Here is a 12,515-nt window from a genome sequence, read left to right as displayed (position 1 = left end):
GGGGTCACGTGATCCCCTTTTGCAACCTTCTGACGAGCAAAGTCGATGGGGAAGCCCGACTCATTTAACAACCCTTTTATTAATTTCTTAACTACAGCGATTCCCTTAACAAATGTGGCGAGAAAAGTCGTAAAGATGGGGCAAAAGTCACTTAACAAACATTGGGCTCAATTGTGGTCATAAATAAAGGATGACCTGTAATTGGTTGAGTTTTCTTGATTGGGGTGGGCAAGGCAAAAATGCTGAATTTTGGAGCCCTTGCTCCTCTCTGAGCTTGGTGTTTTATTGCCCAATTAGGAAACATCACCAGTGCTTATTCAAAACACTGAATAAACCAGTGAGTCAATGAATAAAAGCTGGGAGTCTCAATGTGTTATCTGACATTTTTTCTATGCCTCTCTCCTGTCCCCTCCCGCCCCCCCCCCCAGCCAACTGAAGTGGGGAACTTACTTGTGACACAGGGACTCAAAGCCATCACTCCGTAATAAGAAAAAGGCCCAGTTTCAAACTTCATGTTCTCCTTGCCAGCTTCTACCTCCACTTTGCCCTGACAAAGTAAAGCAAAATAAATAAATTAATAAAAAAAACACCCACCAGCTTAGCAGCTTACATTGGCTGCCTCTCAGAAGCCTTTTGGTGCAGTTAAAAAAAGGTCAGCAGTTTTATTTTAAGGAAATACGTAGGGGGTTTGAATTTCTCCCCTTTTTAATTCTATGGGGGAATTTCATCTGGATTGGGACCCTACTTTGCAGAGTAAAAGTGGTGGGGAGAAAGGGGGAAGTAACAATCTTTGGGAAATGGTCGTCATTCCCAAGCATTGCAATCTTTGTTGTTGTTAGTGGCGAAGTCGTGTCCGACCCATCGCAACCCCATGGACAATGTTCCTCCAGGCCTTCCTGTCCTCTACCATCTTCCGGAGTCCATTTAAGCTCCCGCCTACTGCTTCAGTGACTCCATCCAGCCACTTCATTCTCTGTCGTCCCCTTCTTCTCTTGCCCTCCGTCTTTCCCAGCATTAGGCTCTTCTCCAGTGAATCCTTCCTTCTCATTAGGTGGCCAAAGTATTTGAGTTTCCACTTCAGGATCTGGCCTTCTAAAGAGCAGTCAGGGTTGATCTCCTCCAGGACTGACCAGTTGGATCGCCTTGCAGTCCAGGGGTCTTGCAGGAGTCTTCTCCAGCACCATAGTTCAAAGGCCTCAATTCTTTGGCGCTCAGCCTTTCTTATGGTCCAACTTTCACAACCATACATTGCCACTGGGAAAATCTTTACAAGGAGTAAATTGGGATTTAAAAAAAAAAAAACAGAATTGCAAATACAGGGGCTTCAATCCAGATTAAGACAAGGGAGAGAAGTATTAAAATGAATATTTAAGTGTATTTTTTTACACTATGGTCCATCTTTAGAGCTAAAAATGCAATTGTTTGTTTGTTTGTTTATCTGATTCATATAATTGTCCAACTCACTTTAATGTGACTCCAGGCAATTCACAATCAAACAAATGTATAACATAAAATAAGCAATGTAACGAGTAAAAATAAAAACACATAGCAGATGAGCCCAATTTCATCCAGGCGTGTCCATCCTTGGCAACTTTAAAACTTGTGGATTTCAAGTCCCAGAACTCCCCAGCCAGCCTGATTCAACCCCTGATTTAATCTATCATCCACTCAGAAGTTGGCTCTAATGCACACCCAGAGCCCCAGGTTCAGGCACAAAGCCAAATATTCGAGATCTTACGAAAAGCCAAGAGGGATGGGCCAATCTAATCTCGGGAGGGGGATGATGTTCGGAAAGACGGGCAAAAAAAAGACTGGGGAACATAGCTGGCTGGGGAATTGTGGGAATTGAAGTCCATGTGTCTTAACGTTGCCAAGGTTGGACACCTCTTACTGAAATAGTTTTCTATTACTAGAGAGTTCTAACACGTTCCATGGCCTGAAAAATTAAAAAATCTGTTTTATAACGCCACAGATGTTCCTTGGAGCTGAATCAACCAGACAGCATTATTCAGAAAAACTGTATCTGTTGATTGAGGGGATGAGAGTTGGGGGTGGGCATTCTCAGGCAATTATCACCATTAAGATGCCACAATTAAAGCTCTTTAAAAGCTCCTGCTGTTTTTTTTGTTTTCTCCTAGGAACTCTGCCAACTGAGGACAAATTCTGATCATATTTCCCAGGCCCAAAGCTGCTCAGAGATTCCATGGTTTGCAAATGAATCTTAAAAACACACCCAGATCCGACCACAATCCTTCCACCTTGCTTAAACCCAGACCTACAAAGGGGCATTTGGCATGCGCCACGAGGTTGTCCCTACACATCACACCGTTGCCGAAAGGATGCAAATAACGTAACTTCATTATTGTGCAAACGAGTGGAGTTGCATAATTTGAATTTACGCAAATAACACGGTTTCTTCATTGCGCCAATGACATGAAGGTATATAGCATTGCACGAATAATGCGAATGACAATTTCATCACTGTAATAGGAGAAGAACAGGCAGAGCTGAGAGGCAGAGTTAAATGAGTCATCAGCTTGGCATCGTTACATTGCCAGAAACGATCCAAGACCAATCCCTCCTAAATTTCGTTGACCCTTATCTGGTGCCAATTTAATACTGAGCTTTAGTTGACTCAATTCTTGCGTATAGGCATGAGCAATAAATTCCTTTTTGAACTACAATTTACCATATGGCCCTGATCCTGACAATCACGGCGAGAATGATGCGAGTTATATAATTCCATCGTTGCTTGAAAGAAGCCAACAACGTAAATTTCATTGCCTCACAAAAAAGGCATAAATAACGTAATGTCATCCTTACACAAAAGGGACAAATTACGTAATTTTAACACTGGGCAAAGGACACCAATCCTGTAATTTCATTATTGCGCGAAGGCCGAGAATAGTGTCATTTCATCCTTCGTTGAATGACACGAATAACGCAGTTTCACCCTTGCGCAAATGGCACCAATTAGTCATCGCTCACAGCCATCGCAAAATGAAGCCATGGTGCATGTGACATTCACCCCGCCCCACCTCCTAAGCCCTTTTCCCCCTCTGCCTCCCTTACGGATTGGTCTCCTCCTTGTCGAGTTGAATCCGAGGCGGCTCCGTTACCTGAAGGATTAGGATGAAGAAGTCAGCCGGCTTGTTTCGGTTGAAGAGGAAATGCCGGGGACACTTCTTGTTCTCCTCGTCAAACTTTAACTCGTTGATTACATCCCGGTGCTTGAGAAGGCGCAACAGGATCTTTTCCGAAATGAAAGGAGGCGTGAACTGCGTCACCTCTGGGGGAGAAAAAAAAAAGGCAGAGCGTTGACAGCGACATCCCAGTATTTTGAGGGGCTGCCACAAAGAAAAGGGGGTCCACTTATTCTCCAAAGCACCAGAGGGAAGGACACGAAACCACGGATGGAAACGAACCAAGGAGAGAAGCAACTTGGAATTAAGGAGAAACTTCCTAACCGTGAGGACAATTCACCAGTGGAACAAAAGTTGCCTCCAGAAGTTGTGGGTGGCTCCATCACTGGAACGTTTTAAAGAAGAGACTGGACGGCCATTTGTCTGAAATGGGATAGGGTCTCCTGCCTGAGCAGGGGGTTGGACTAGATGACCTCCAATGTCCCTTCCAACTTTATTATTATTATTATCATTATTAACCTGGGTTAATTGTTCTAACTGTCAGGAAGTTTCTCCTTAGCTCTAGGTTGCTTCTCTCCTTGATTAGTTTCCATCCGTTGCTTCTTGTCCTGCCTTCAGGCGCTTTGGAGAATAGCTTGACTCCTTCTTCTAGTCCTTCTTCAGCCATAGAAGCTCCCTGGGGAAGCAGATCAGGCTTTCTCAGTCCAGCCTACCTCACAGGGTTGTTCTTGTGGGGAAAAAGAGAAGGAAAGGGCAGTAGGTACGCTACTTTCAGCTCCTGCAGAAAGGCTGGGCTGTAGGAGTGAAATAAGTAAGCGTGGGATGACAGTGTCTGGAATTCCCACTTCATGCCAAATTAATTTCTACACTTTATATTGCACCTTCTTAGAGAAGTGGGAGAGTGTTAGCAAAACAGTAACATGGACAAATGTGTGCTAACTGGCACATGAAAAATTGCAGCCTTCATGTGCCTGCTTCTCATTAAGATACATCAAAATTTCTAAGGCAATGTAAGTGATATTTTATTAAGTCAATAATTCTTTCTCGAAGGTACCAACAATAGACGGGTGGGGAAGTAACTTGAGATTTGTTAATTATGAGTATTTATGTTTACATCATCTATTGTATGGATATGTTTGACTGTATCATTTTCTCCTCTTTTTTTGAAATGTGTAATGATGAGAGCCCCCTTTGGCTTGCAAGAGTTATTCCCACTGCTCCCTGGAGGAAACTCCTCCAGTGGGCACTGTTAACAATAAACACTGCAGTGAGCCTTGATTATTTGCTTTGGATTCTGAGTTTTGATGCTACAATATTTGCATGCCGATTGTGGAACTGAAGCTCCGTCTATAGGAGAAGAGCAGGCAGAGCTGGGGGTGGTGTTAAATGTGTCATCAGCTTAGAACCCTTACTGTTGCCACAAAAGATCCATGTCCAGCCCTGCTTAAATTCCTCTGACCCTTATCTAGTGCCAATTTAATGTCCACCATTAGTTGACCAGATTCTTGCATATAGTTGTGTACAATAAATCTTTCTGAGTTACAGGTCCTGATCCTTTGTGCCTGACAACATTGTGCGTGGACAGACATGCTTTGGGGGACACAAGATGTACTAGTATTTTCAGAGGGGTGGGTTCAGAGTGCAACAGGAAGTGTAAGAAGCTGGGGGTATACCTTAAAATTTCCTGATGTTTTATTCAAGAGCAATTCCTTCCCCTCCTTCACCCCTTTTTTGTTTTTTTTACAATGCATGATGCCCATTGAAAGATTTCAGGGGTATCCTGACACACAAAATGACTCTCAAATGCAGGGGACTCTCATGGGAATGCTGCAACAGTTGTAAATGAAACACAATCCAAATTCACTTTTTTCCCCAGTGCCATTGTAACTTCAAACGGTCACTAAACAAATGGCTGTAAGTCGAAGAATGCCTTTAATTAAAATCTCCTTTCCCTTTCTCAGAAAGAAGGATTTTCTCCCCTCTCCCCAACTATAACTTTACAACATCTGGGCCAAAAAGCTTTTTGCTTTTTTTTTTTGTTGGTGCTTAATTGCCCGGGTGGGACAGGGCGTGGGGTGGGAGACAAATAAACAAGCGAAGCTTGAAGGAAACTCCCCATCAAACCTAAAGCCACAGCAGACAGGATAATGGAGGCTTGCCTGGCTGAATCCGCAGACCCCTATAATTTCCCCGTGAGACAAGGGGAGGGGGGGGGAACGACCTGCTGTGTGAGTTTCATATTGGTGTCTGGAATCTGCTTTGTTGAACTGTGGGCAGCGGCTCTGTCTGATCGTGGGATGAGAGAAGGAAGTAGCCTTGGTTGAACTTTGGGGCAGAAACTATAACTCCCATTGACCCAGACACCCAGGGCTTCTTTTGGTGGTGGAGAAACTACTTGGGGTCACTATGGCCAAGATACTCTTCATGTGCTGGGCTGGGGCTGGAGAGAGGCCGGTTCGGGCCTTTGCGGAATAATTCTGGAGCCAGATCGTAGCCTTCAACCCAACCTTCTTCCCGATGGTGCAGAGGTAAAATGAAAGGATATTCCCATGATAACAACGGAGGCCAACATTTCCGTTGCTAAGCGAGACTTTGGTTAAGCAGGTTTTGTCCCCACTTTATGACCTTGCTTGCCACTGTTGTTAAGCGAGTCACTGCAGTTGTTAAGTTAGTGCTTGTTAAGTGAATCTGGCTTTCCCCCATTGACTTGGCTTGTCAGAAGGTTGCAAAAGGGGATCACATGACCCCGGGACACTGCAACCGTCATAAGCGTGAGTCAGTTGCAAAATGGCCGAATTTTGAGCACCTGACCATGGGGATGCTGCAGCGGTCGTAGGTGTGAAAAACAGTCATAACTCACTTTTTTCAGTGCTATTGTAACAGTCACTAAATGAACTGTTGTACGTCAAGGACAGGCGTCTTCAAACTTGGCAACTTTAAGACTTGTGGACTTCAACTCCCAGAATTCCTCAGCCAGCCCTGAGTTGAAGTCCACAAGTCTTAAAGTTGCCAAGTTTGAAGACCCCTGGTCAAGGACTACCTGCGCTCTGCTTTGACCTCCCAGTGAAAAGTGGAATGAAGCAGATAAAAAGAAAAGTCATTTCTTTGCAAGGAGGGACCAAACATGTCTATTTTCAAATGTCTCTTACCGGTGGAGAGAAAGCGATGAGCCGCCAGAAGCAACTGCGGCGAGATCTTCACTTTGGACTCTGTGTCGTTGTCTTTGAAGGCAGAGAAATCTCTCTTGTCCTTCTTGTGGCTCACACGCTTCCTGGTGCGGTTGTCAGCTGTGGTGACAACAAGCGAGGAACAAGTCATTAAAGACACCACAGTGTTTGCAGAAGCTGCTCAGCCGAGTCCAGTGAATTAATGTCATCACTTAGCGTGATGTGTGGGCACATGCGTGGCACAATTCATCAGACCGTATGATGGGAAATGATCATGGCATCGTGGAAGAGACCCAAATGAGGAAAAATCTTTATGTCAGCGGCAGGAAGTATTTTGGAGACTGGAGTCCATTTGGAATTTGGGAGGCCTGTGTGGAGCTGGGCCACAAAATGGCTGCCAAAAGGGCCAGGATGATGATGACTGTGGCCAAATTCAAAATGCCTACTGACCAGGATGTTCCCTACCATCCTTTTGTAGATGCTTACAGACAAATAAGGAGGATCCTAGAAGCTGAAGTTTTGCCTTGTCGGCCTATCACAATTACAACTTTTAAATTAAGACAATATTTTCAAAACGAGTCAGATGGGACAGGTAGATTGATGTGCATCCAGGCTGGCACGTGAGGTCATTGTGGTCTCCTACTATCACTTGATATAAATCAAAATCATACTATGCCCATTGGCCAGAAATCTAATGCAATAAAATATCATATATAATAAAACATTCATGAATTTTCATAGATAAGTAAAGTGGCCACTGCGAGTAACCATTCAGACCTGGGATGATAATACACTTAACAATATACATATTCCTCCCATCAAAAAAGTTAAGATTTAAAATGAACTTAACTGTACATATCCGATTCGTCCAGGATCTCTGATTTGATTATCTCCTCAATAACGTCTTCCAGAGTTACCAATCCCAACACTTCATAGAAGGGGTCGCCCTCACCTTCATTATTCACCTTTTGGACAATAGCCAGGTGTGATTTACCTGTGGGAGAGAGGGTTACTAGTGACACAAATCAAAAATGGCAAGCTGGGTCCATGCTCAAAATCCAGCTGGCAGCTGGCACAGCTTTCCTACAAGAGTTGTTGAAGAGTTTGGGCGAAACAAGCTCTGTCATCACCCTCATGGTTGTGGCAAGTAAACTATTCAACATCTTCCCATGCACCCAAGGAACAGACATCTCTAATGGCCTTTTCACGAGACCATGAAAACCTGGCTTTTCCCAAACAATAAGCCGTAACTGTGAGAGGAATCTCGGAGTCCTAGTAGACAACCTAAGTATCAGCCGGTACTGTACTGCAGCTCCCAAAAAGGCAAACGCAGTCTGAGATTGCATCAAAATCTAGTACAACACGAGCACATTTTATTACTGAGAAGCAAAAACAACAACAACAACATACAGCCACACAAGGAACGGAAGAACAAGAGAAATGGACGCTCTTGTGTAGAGTCACAACTTATGCCTTCTCTAAGGGTTGGGAGGCTGGCAAGGCACCAATTTTGGGGATATGATTTTTTCAAAAGTGCAATGGGGTGTGTTTGTCATCTTCAGCATATTAAAAAGAGGCACCGCTTCACCTATTTAGTCATAGCTGCCATCTTGAATTTTTTTTGGAATCTGCATACGTCGCTCACCTCTAGGAATCCGAGGAAGGCTCTTGTCTGCTCTGAATAAAGAGATAAATGACTCTAATAAAGGAATAAATGTGTAGCTCAGGGTGGACATGAGAAGTCCTTGGGTGCTCTCTGAGCGTGCTTGTTTTCTTGCAGACGTTTCATTACCCAAACTAGGTAACACCATCAGTGCTGGGTATGAGTAATGAAATATCTACAAGAAATCAAGCACGCTCAGAGAGCACCAAGGACCCCTCGAACAAATGACTTTTGATGGGAGGAAGGAGAGAACCAAGAAGGGGGGGAAAAAAATCCCAGCAGAAAAGCCACAAGAGAGTTTAGGGAAGGGAAGGGCAGAGACAAAGTTCCCACATAAATATACCCTTTTAAAAAGACACACAACCGGGCTCTGTTGCGCGATGCTCTCTCTCTCTCTGGGAGACTCCTGCGACACAATGGGGGATCACTTTGAGTAATTCACGCTATTATAGCATTAGAGAAAAAAAGGGCAATTACAGATCTCGGCATGTGGCAATTAGGCAGCCAAAGAACCCAGTCCTGTTCTTCTCGCGGTGGGTGGGATCAGACCTCCCATCCTCACCCAGGAACTTCCTCAGTGGCTGCCATTGGTGGCTGGGTTCCTATAAGCCGAAAAGCGGTGCGGCAATTTCTCAGCTATGCTCTCCCATCCATGCTGGGCTGCTCCCATGAGAATAGCTGTTGTGGGGGGAGGAAGGGGGCTGATCTGAAGCCAGGGACCCCAGCCTACGTCGCCAGCACTTCTCCTCCAGAGCATCTAACTGTGGCGGGTCTCCAGATCAGGTATAGCTGTGGCCCATTGACTAAAACCCAACTGGAGAGATTCACATTTCAAACGAAGCCACAGGCTTTGGTTTACAAACCACACGGGGTCCACCGAATGCGCCAAGCTAAAGCCAGCAACCCACATTGGGTTTGAAGCATGACTGGCAAATCTGGCTTGTGGAGCAGCCAGCCCATCCTTAACAGAGGCCCATCCCATTCCCTCCGCCTGGCCTAATTTGCCGGAAGGTCATCGGGAATACGAGAGCACCAAAGTAAAATGCCAAGACTATCTTGGCAAGACGGCCAAGATCTCAACCATCGCTGCACTTCATTACAGCCTTGACCTACAACCACAATTGAGACCACAAGCTGCATTAACAGAAGGATAGAATCAAGATCACGTGAAGTGTTAATACCACTTTACAACGCCTTGGTAATACTTGGGATACTGCATCCAGTTTTGGTCGCCACGATGTAAAAAAGATGTTGAGACTCTAGACAGAGTGCAAAGAAGAGCAACAAAGATGATTAGGGGACTGGAGGCTAAAGCATATAAGGAAAGGCTGCTGGAATTGGGTATGTCTAGTTTAATGAAGAGAAGGACGAGGGGGGACATGATAGCAGTGTTCCAGTATCTCAGAGGCTACCCCAAAGAAGAGGCAGTCAAGCTATTCTCCAAGGCGCCTGAAGGCAGGACGAGAAGCAACAGATGGAAACTCATCAAGGAGAGAAGCAACCTAGAAAGAGGAATTTCCTGACAGTGAGAACAATTAACCAGTGGAACAACCTGCCTCCAGAAGCAGTGAATGCTCCAACACTTGAAGTTTTTAAGAAGAGATTGGGCAACCATTTGTCTGAAATTATATAGGGTTTCCTGCCTGAGCAGGCGGTTGGACTAGAAGACCTCCAAGATCCCTTCCAATTCTGTTATTCTGTTCTGTTACGCTCCTTCAACCGTTCATCCTTTTCGATGCATGGTGATGGCACAACTGCTTCCATGTTCCTAACAATGGCAGGGCTAGAAATGAAGAGATCTTCTCTTTTTCCACCCAAAACCAGTGAAACATCTATTTTATCCTCTAAGAGCAACTCTCTTTCTCTCATGCCCGGTTGTGCCCTTTCCATCCTTGTGATTCCATTATTGGGTTTGTTTGCCACCTATCTTTTCTCTCTCCATTAAATCAGAAAGAGGAAAAACAAGATTTCTTTCATTGTAAACCAAAGGTCACCTAAAACAATTCTTCAAAGGAACGTCCCTGGGAGGAGCACATGCATGACGCATGACCAGGCAGAGAAAAAAGGAGGGTGCAAATTGGTGTTTGGCAACTACAGTTCAACATTCTTCTCCTGAGGTTTTCATAAGCAGTCTACATTTGACAGTAAAGCATTTTGGTTTACCACTTTTTCATTTTTTTCTTTGGTTTTGGAAGGTGGAGAACATTGCCGGAGCCCACCTGGATAAGGGAGGCCAAAACAAACCTAGAACAAGCCTGGGGTTGAGCTGCAGGATGATTGTCCACCTTATGCAGGACCTATGTTCTGTTGACATCTAAACCTCAGGAAGCATGAAGAATATAGACTCATAGGGCTGGAAGAGACCTCAGGGGTCTTCTGTCCAACATCCTCCTCAAAGCAAGAGACCTTATACCATCCTGGTCAGTGTCTGCCCAGTCTATTTTTGAAAATCTCCAGTGATGGAGCACCCATGATTCCTTGAGGCAAGCTATTCCGTTGATTAATTGTTCTCACTGTCAGAAAATTTCTCCTAACAAGCTTCCACCTATTACTACTCATCCTGCCCTCTGGTGATTTGGAGAATAAATCAATCCCCTCTTCTCTCTATAGCTCCAACAGGTAGACGTGAGGTCCCAGCACCCATGGCTGAGCAAACGGGGAACACGTTAGCAAGGGTGCAATATTAGCAAGTCCAGGTTCCAGAACCCCAAATTCAGACACACACCCAACCCCAAAAATTATTATCCATCTCTGGATCTCCATAGAGGGCAGGACAAGAAACAACGGATGGAAACTAATCAAGGAGAGAAGCAACCTAGAACTAAGGAGAAACTTCCTGACAGTGAGAACAATTAACCAGTGGAACAACCTGCCTCCAGAAGCGGTGAATGCTCCAACACTGGAAGTTTTTAAGAAGAGACTGGACAGCCATTTGTCCGAAATGGTATAGGGTTACCTGCCTGAGCAGGAGGTTGGACTTGATGACCTCCAAGGTCCCTTCCAACTTTATTATTATTATTATTATTATTATTATTATTATTATTATTATTATTATTATTATTATTATTATTATTATTATTATTATTATTATCTCTATGTTTATAGTCAATAAGGCTAATTGACAGCACAGAGATGTCTGCTTTGGAATCAAGGGTACCTTGAAGGATGTGGTTCATAAACGGCAGCCATGACACAGGTTAAAACCGGGTAGAGTTTCAAACCTGCAGGTAGTCCTTGACTTATGACTATTTGTTTGGGCATCATTTGAAGTGATGATAGTACTGAAAAAAGTGACTTAGGACCGGTCCTCACATTTACAACTGTTGCAGGGTCTCCACAGTCATGTGATTCCAAATCTGAGTGCTTGGCAACCGGTTTGCATTTATCATGTTGGCAGCATCCTGTGGTCAGCTGCTCGCCACTGGTGACCGTCCCAGCTGGCTTCTGACCAGCAAAGTCAATGGGGACATTTTTCCAGTACAAATGTGGTCGTAAGTTGAGGACGACCTGTGCTTCACAAGCTCCATCAGGTATGTCTCAATGCCTGACTATTTTGCAGTCCTGAAACCTATTTGAATGATGCACCACAAGAGGAAAAAACACACGTGAACTCCACATGAACAAAAATAACCTGGCATAACATCGCAGCCCTACGTTAAGCTTGCTGACTCGTAAGTCTGGTTTCAATTCAAGGAGAGTGTAGATACAATTATTTTCCCACTGCTAATTCAGCTTTCTTGAACATGATACAAGTTATCTGGCCTAGTTTGGGAGGCAGTGACTGTTAGATGTGGCCGGATCCTTAGAGACCATCAAAGCCTCTTCTTTAACAAGACCATTTCAGTTGCATTCACAAAAATTCTGTCTGTTTTGACTTAATTTTAAATTGTTGGTTGTCTTGAGTGGCTTACAGCCAGCACAGTTAGGTTAGTAATACATCACAGTAATGAACAATAATCCACATGATAAACTCTTCAAGTAGGCAGGGTTGTATCTTCCACAAAACAGTCAGATGTTCACCACCTTTACAAATTAGAAACCCACATGTTTAAAAGCACGTGCAACTTTCTGCAAGCCGAGAAACATTTGGCAAAATGCGTCCCATGGTTAGGTGTGCACAATTGCTTTTTCCAGGGAAGGTCTGTCACCCCAAAGAAAACAACGGCAGAAATTTGCTAGTTTGGATCCTGGAAGCCTTAGTTAAAAGCTTCACCACTTAGGAAAGAAGGAGGAAACATGTGGTTTGCGGAAATACGTGGCTTGTTCCTAGCGCCTGTCAAAAAAAGTATTGTTATAATTGTGGATTGCAAACCAAATATGAGTCAGCAGCATGATGTGGCTTCCAAAAAGACAATAACATCCACAGAAGTATAATTTCCAGACCATGGAAAGTAATTGGTCCACTTTATTCTGCGTTGGTGGAACCCCACCTTGAATGCTGTCTGCGGTCATGGGCACCAAACTTTTAAGAAAGAGTCAAACAAACTAAAACAAGTGCAGAGGATCAAGGACGGGCCTGGAGCTTAAAAAAAAAAAAAAAAA

The 12,515-nt window shown here is 44.2% G+C and overlaps 1 protein-coding gene across 1 annotated transcript in view; it reads right to left on the bottom strand.

The window, feature by feature from the left end:
- CNNM4 (cyclin and CBS domain divalent metal cation transport mediator 4) overlaps positions 1–12,515 on the bottom strand; it is a 43,026-nt gene that overhangs the window by 5,494 nt on the left and 25,017 nt on the right. Inside the window, exons 2-5 of the mRNA XM_015816520.1 lie at positions 7,161–7,304; positions 6,293–6,430; positions 3,120–3,289; positions 460–547 (exon numbers count right to left, since the gene is read on the bottom strand). Of these exons, the coding sequence (XP_015672006.1) occupies positions 460–547; positions 3,120–3,289; positions 6,293–6,430; positions 7,161–7,304 (540 nt within the window). The remainder of the gene's footprint in view (positions 1–459; positions 548–3,119; positions 3,290–6,292; positions 6,431–7,160; positions 7,305–12,515) is intronic.

The sequence above is a fragment of the Protobothrops mucrosquamatus genome, unplaced genomic scaffold (genome assembly GCF_001527695.2).
Source record: "Protobothrops mucrosquamatus isolate PMUCROS unplaced genomic scaffold, P.Mucros_1.0 scaffold462, whole genome shotgun sequence".
NCBI lineage: Eukaryota > Metazoa > Chordata > Lepidosauria > Squamata > Viperidae > Protobothrops > Protobothrops mucrosquamatus.
This window is presented reverse-complemented; position numbering and strand designations above follow the sequence as displayed.